Here is a 7,366-nt window from a genome sequence, read left to right on the forward strand (position 1 = left end):
ACAAAAAAATCCCTTTCCGAATCAACCCTAAATAGAAATTTCGACCATTTGTTTACTCTAACAAAAAAGCAATCCACGTGAAAACTGATGGAGGAGTAGTGCATATTTTGACCGTTTGTTTACTTTAACAAAAAAGCAATCCACGTGAAAACTGATGGAGGAGTAGTGCATATTTTGACCGTTTGTTTACTTTAACAAAAAAGCAATCCACGTGAAAACTGATGGAGGAGTAATGCACTGGGAGAAAAGACAACATCTACTTTGAAAATGATGACGTGTTCATTATTTAATTGGTTAAGCGTAACAACAATGATTCATCCTCCTTTTCTCCCACCCCTTTGACCCTCTCTCTCTCATTAGTTATATTTTCTTTTTCTTTTTCTTTTTTTTTCCTACTCCTCCAATCACCACCCGCCACGTGACAAAGGGGGGTGAGGGGGTGACCCTCAGAAGGGGGTCCCAAGCATTATTCTATGCGTAAACTAGAGTATTATGGGTAAGTTGTATGGTATTTGATCTCGTGGAAATCTTTGCCTGTAAAACCCAAGCCCTGCAAAAGTTTAGTAAGCGTGCCCATAAATACATTCACTCACTCCATGGCTTCTACTAACCATTTTCAATGCATTTTCTTAGCATTTCTCTTTGTCTTGGGAGTTTTGTCCTCTCAAGCTTCCTCCCGCCTTCTCAATGAACAAACAATGCTAGAAATGCATGAGCAATGGATGGCACGTCATGTACGCGTTTACAAGGACGTTGAAGAGAAGAATACACGGTTTCAAGTATTCAAGGACAATGTTCAATATATAAACGCCTTTAATGAAGGTGCAAACCGAGCATACAAGCTTTGTGTAAATCAATTTGCAGACCTAACAGATGAGGAGTTTCGTGCTTCTCATACTGGTTATAAGAAGCAACCAACCAAAGTGATGTCTACCTCAAAACCAATATCTTTTAGGTATGCAAATGTTACGGATGTGCCAACTACTATTGATTGGCGTGAGAAAGGCGCAGTTACTCCTGTTAAGCACCAAGGCCAATGTGGTAAGCATTACAATATATATATATATATATATATATATAAGAATTTGAAATAGTGTTATATATGATTACGGTGTAGTGGTATCAGGAGTGTCGATTGCTATATATAAAGAATCGAGTCATGTGATCGTGAATATTTTAAAATGATAAGCTGCCAATAAAATAAAAAAGGAAGAGAGCTTTGTAACAGTCAAAGCACCTATGTTGAATATAATCGGGTCATGAATTGGCTCTGAATCAATACGTAACATGAACCTATTAATACATCATGTCCTTTTGTAAAATAATCATAACCCACTTGATTGTAACTACTTTTGTATTTATAACTTGTGTGTGTGTGTGTGGTGCTTATCATGTATATAGGATGTTGTTGGGCATTTTCAGCAGTGGCTGCTATGGAAGGTATTAATCAACTTAAAAATGGTAACCTAATATCACTGTCTGAGCAAGAACTCGTTGATTGTAATGTTGATAACAATGGTTGTGGAGGCGGCTCTATGGATACTGCCTTTCAATTCATCAAACAAAACAATGGCCTCGCAACAGAAGATAATTACCCTTATGTTGGACAAGATGGCACTTGTGATAGTACTCTAGCAACAACCTCTACAGCCATGATAACTGGATATGAAGATGTGTCATCCAATAATGAGCAGGCTCTTCTGCAAGCAGTGGCCAACCAACCGATTTCTGTTGCCATTGAAGGTAGTGGATCTGACTTCAAGTTTTACTCGAGTGGCGTCTTCACTGGAAACTGTGGCACCAATCTTGACCATACTGTCACTATCGTTGGATATGGAGCTACTAGTGATGGGACAAAGTATTGGTTGGTTAAGAATTCATGGGGCTCTAGATGGGGTGAGAATGGATATATGAAGATCGAAAGAGATGTTGCTGCAAATGAAGGCTTGTGTGGCATTGCCATGCAAGCTTCTTATCCAATTGTGTGAAATAATGAGGATACTTATGTTGCATTAAGCTTTTATGTGCAAACCTCATGCACAAACCGACTAGCTAATAATGGTTTTCTCCATGAGGGTGTATTTATTTATTTATTTTTATTTTTTTTTCTACTTGTGTTTGTATTAATCTTTTCAAATGTTTGAAGACCCTAAGGTTCTTTGTACCCTAGAAATGTAATTGCTTAATATTTTATGTTATATTATGTTTCTTAAAATTAGATTACTAACCAACAACTCATCTGAAAACCTAAATTGTTAGAGATAGGATAACATTATTATTTATATTATAGGGACACTTACCAATTAGTCCTATTAAGTAGATTTATTTACCTACAGGTCCTGACAGATAAATTTATTAATATAAATTTATTCATAAAAAGAAGAGAGACTGGTATCAGTAGGACTTAATAGGTAATAAGTTCCAAAAGTAGGACCTATTAGTAATTTACCCATCCCAAAGACACTCCATCACATGTGGTCAACCTTTTCTTCATAGTTGGCCAAACACATACAAACATTTTCATTCTCTAATACCATATTGAAATGTGTTGACCACCACCTCATCTAAAATTCTAAACTATTAGAGAGAGTGACAACTTTATTATTTATATTATATTATCAACACTTCTTTTTTTCGTGTGCGAATTGATAGAAGAGTAATTACAAATATAAGAAATATTATATGAAATAGGTCACTAGTCTAACAATAACTAGAATGTCAACAAGCTCAAATCCAACAACAATTAATTGTTGAAAACTTGATAGGATAACTAATTATTTAATTAAATCACAAATTAAATTTATGAAACAGATAAGAATCTGCAAAAATTGTAAACAATAAATAATATAAATGAACATAAATCTTATTGGTAGAGGCATGTAGTCACCGTCCTTAATAGTAGATTTTTGCCTCTCTGAATACATGACCAATGTGACAGGTTAATAAGGTCATAGCCTCCAAGTTTCAACTGCCCCTTTCCCATAGGCGTGCACTCGCAATGTGATGGCTCGGGTCAAGAACCCTTTTACTTCTTTATATACATATATAGAATAATTTAATTTATGATTTGCATATTCTTGTTGGGAATTGCTTGATTCTTTTCTCCTTCTTATCTTTGAAAACTTTAGCAATGCTGAGGATGTGTTCCAGCCTTGTTGTGTAGTTTTTTAGGTTGGTGATCGATCGCATTTGGGAGCGATAGATCGCTCTTCACTTTATTTCTGGTTGGATTCGGCAGAACATTGCAATCGAATGTGGTAGATCACTCTTCATATTTATCTTGGGTAATTTTAAGCAGAATGCTCTAATTGATCTTAGTTGAGCAATCGATCACTCTTGTAAGTGTGATAAATTGCATTGTCTAAAAATTTGAATTTGAACCTCTGTGGGGCACGAAATATTCACTGCACGTGTACTCCTTGTGATCAAGCTTGAATCTCTGCGAACGATGTCATTTTTCATATAAAATAACTCTGATGAGCTATGCAGCAAGTGTGTGCCAGAAAACCTCTCCAATGCTTAAGTCAACACTTAAGATAAATTTAGGGAAAGCTCTGTAAATTCTGGAAGGAAAGATGCATTACCTCTTTTAGGTTGACTCCTAAGCTTTTATATATTCCACGTAGTTGACTCCTAGTAGGACTTTAATTCATTTTTTGTAGAATCCCACTAATAATCATCCTCTTAAAGGATAAGATCTATCCTTTAATACCTTTATCACCAAAATCAGGTGAAACCATAACTCTTAGTCTGGTAATCAGGCTAAGAATGCCATTCTGGTTAGTCAAGGACTGAGTTATTGTGCTGAATGAACCTTGCTTGCCTTTAAGACTACTAAGCAACATGTTACGTTGTGCTAAACTTAATCACAAGACTTAGCTCGGTAGTTCGGCTCGGTCATAGGCCAACTCCGCCTTGTCATAACCTATTAATTGTTGTCCGATCTTCTAAAGATAGAATAGTCCCAAAGCCATTTCAGCTTACACTGACATGGAAAGCAAGACACAGTCAATTTGGTTCAACCCAAACCCATGGTCCATGTAAACTTAGCTCAACCCATTGCACGGCGCAAACACAAGGCCGATGTAAACTTAGCTCAGCTCATTGCATGGCCCAAAGCCAGGATCCATCGAAACTTAGCTCGACCCATTTGCACGGCACAAATTACGCTCTCAATTGACCCTTAATTCCATATACTTTGGCACGATTGGAATTATTCTATCAAACCATGCTAACCTTTTCTATTCAACTAAGCTAAATGCTTGCTCAACTACAATGTTTGGTCGGTCTAAAGTGGTCTAGCGATCCATATGTTATGTTCACCAACCACCCTGACATCACGTCCTTTTTGAATTAAGGGTGAGCATTAAGCCCAATAGAAAGATCTTAACAAAGTATATATGTTTTAAGTAGTCTTAAATATGGATGCAATGCCATGTGATGCTCCAAAATCGTAAGTTGTATCATTTTGAAATCACATGCAATGCTCTTTTCGAAAACACATTATCTCAATGAATTTGAAATACAAATACGAGGTAGTAAATACGATTCATGTAATCCCTAGGTTGGTGTCTGCAAGTAGGCATATCAAGCACTATCAATCGCAACGTTACTGGTTTATAATTGGAAGACACAAGGTACCTGTTCCGAACGTATTTTCGATCTTTCACCATAGACACTCTGACTAATTTAATCAATACCAAAATACACCTCGATTTGGACTTACCAAACATATTTATCCCGAAACATTTCAAGATCTCAATTGTTTTCTCAAAACAATAACTCAGTTTCCACAAAATCGCCTTAATAATAAATATTCAAAAGCTATGCAGATGAATGAAATACAAATGCAATTATATAACCTCATTGTACATTTTTTTTCACAATTGTCAACATTCTTCTTCAATACGAAATACAACATTCAATATTCCTCATTTTCTGAAATAAAAACCAACCTCCATATACGTATGACATATGACACAACTCCATATTCAAAATTTATGTGACAATTCGTTCTAGGTGACTGCTTGAGCGAAGTCGTGTGACTTCCAGTAGTTGGTTTTGCAAGACAAGTGGAAAGGAGGACCGCTCGAGTGATCAAGTTACCACTCAAGCTAAAATGAAGGGGTTTCCAAAATCTTGTTTTGCAAGTGGAAATACTAAGAGTTTAAGCTCATCGCTCGAGTAGTCCACGCAATTTCAACAGCTTAAAAGTTGCTTTCTAGATCTTTTTCACCATTTTTTCTTTTCGTCATTCTTTTCTCTCTTTCTCTCTCTCTCTCTCTCTCTCTCTCTCTCTCTCTCTCTGTGGCTCCAAAAACCCTACGACTCTCACTCTAGAAATCTCTCATTCTACTAAGATCTACACCTCCATTCTTTGCAATAATCGAAGTTTGAGTGAAGATGGAGTGTTTCCACCGATTAGATTTTTTTTTCTCAAAGGTTTCTTCTTGGGGCTGGCTTCTTTGCTTTTATCTTGAGCTATGATTACTTTTAATGCTGTATCTTTTTATTTTGAGGAAGTTTATGTGGTATTATTGTGACATTGGTAGTATGATTAATGGTTGAGTTTACAAAGTGGGTTTTAACTTCAAAGATGGAATTTGTCCTACGTTTTTTCAAAATTTTCTATTAATGTTTATGGATTGTGGAAATTTTAATTGAGAAATAACATTTAACATGATGGAGGGGCAAAAGCCCTAAATTTTACAAAAACCCTAATTTTTGAAATTGAGAAAGGATGAAATTAAATGGAGTTGATTTCAATTCTTTAAATTGAGGAATGAATTATGAGATTTGAGATGTATTTTGATTTGAGACTTAAGAAATTGGAAGCTCTTGAGATTTTGTTTTGAATTATGAGAATTGTTTTTCCTCATTTGCTCCAATAACTTGAATGGTGAAATTTCTCTTTGTTCTTCTGAATGTATAAATCCTTGGAATTCTTGGAAATGTTGTTTAAAGGGATGGTAAATAGCTTGTGAGTCCGAGTAGGGAGTTGATTTTGGAAAGGATTGTGTGTTGGTGCCCGCACGATGAGTCAAGGTGCTCAATTGTCCTATCTTGAGCTTATCACCGGACAAATGTGGGAAAATATTTTTGGGTGTCCACTGGTGTGACGACCCCACCACGTATCATAATTGGCATTTAATTAATCAAGAAGCTTTGAATTTTAATTGTCCATTATTCTAATTTAATTTGGGATTTGTGAGAATTATGGAGCCTGATTTGTATATGATTCTATTAAGGATTTATTTTGGAGTTAGCAATTTAAAGGCCTAAATGGCTTAAGAAGGTATAATTGGTGAGTTGAATCTATTTAGTTTTAAGTATGGAACCATATGGGAGTTCAATTAAATATTCAATTCAGTTTAGTAAAATTAAGATTTGATTAATTGGGTCCGAATTGGAATTAATTAAGCTAATTTGATTATGAGGATTAAGAATTGTGATTATTTTGAATTAAATTTACTTATGAGGTGTAACGAGTTGAATCAAATTGAATTTATACTTTAATCTCAGTTGGGGATTTATTTTAAATTATTAAACTCCATTCATTTGGACCCAATTGATTGAATTGTGGCCCGTTAGTAACCATGTAATATTGTTATGGTTTTATTATTATTATTTAATTACCATAAAAGAGTTGTGAATATTTATGGTGTGTACCATTAAACGAAATACATTTTGTGGTGAGAAAATATTATATTCACTTTTGTCATTAAAGATGTTAAAATGTATTTTTAAATTTATATACATACATATATAGTTAGGTATTTGTTAAGGAAATATCTATAAAAGTAACCAAAATGATTTTTTATTCAACTTTTGAGAGTTCTTGGAGTTCTTGCCGTGAGAAAGAAAAGAGAAAGGGTTCCAATGTTGGTTTTTCATGGGTTTGATCTAGTGTAAGTCATTTTTGACCCCTAGTGCTTTGGATCAAAACGTAGAGGGTAGAAAAGGCGTCATTTGGCTCCAAAAAAAAAAATTAATTTCTATTGCTGAAAAATTTGAAAGCTTCTTAGCTCGAGGTAGGGATTTTTCCTACACTTCTTTATGTACTTTTGCTTGATTATATGGAGCTTAGAGTTGTTTATAATTTAATTAGAATTTTTAGAAAATTTGTGATTTATTTTCTTAAAAGAGAAATTTTGCGAAAATAAAGAGTTGATGCCCAAATTGTGAAAGTGTAAACTTGGAATATGTTTGTAAGGTTCTGAAAGAGCTATGTTTTAAATTTGAATAAAAACGGACTTCGATTCTATCGGTTTTGAAAATTTTACCATTTTGCAACCAAAAGAACATTTTTAAAGAAAACAAAGGAATTAAGTTTAACTTTTGGGGCTTTTGATCAATAAACTAGGGG

General features: G+C 34.6%; 1 protein-coding gene across 1 annotated transcript; it reads left to right on the forward strand.

Moving 5' to 3' along the window:
• Positions 1–506: 506 nt before the first annotated feature.
• LOC145798770 (senescence-specific cysteine protease SAG12-like) lies at positions 507–2,234 on the forward strand. Its single transcript, XM_082887701.1, has 2 exons — positions 507–1,041; positions 1,402–2,234. The coding sequence occupies exons 1-2, from the start codon at positions 597–599 to the stop codon at positions 1,986–1,988; spliced, it is 1,032 nt and encodes a 343-aa protein (XP_082743827.1). The 5' UTR covers positions 507–596; the 3' UTR covers positions 1,989–2,234.
• Positions 2,235–7,366: the final 5,132 nt, after the last annotated feature.

This window comes from Camellia sinensis, chromosome 9 (genome assembly GCF_055761805.1).
Source record: "Camellia sinensis isolate YWXY chromosome 9, ASM5576180v1, whole genome shotgun sequence".
Classification (NCBI taxonomy): Eukaryota; Viridiplantae; Streptophyta; class Magnoliopsida; order Ericales; family Theaceae; genus Camellia; species Camellia sinensis.

Excerpts from the sequence above, each read along its gene's own strand:
- LOC145798770 (XM_082887701.1), top strand. The coding sequence starts at position 597 with ATGGCTTCTACTAACCATTTTCAATGCATTTTCTTAGCATTTCTCTTT. Across the intron at positions 1,042-1,401 it reads TAAGCACCAAGGCCAATGTG|GATGTTGTTGGGCATTTTCA; the intron begins GTAAGCATTACA and ends TCATGTATATAG.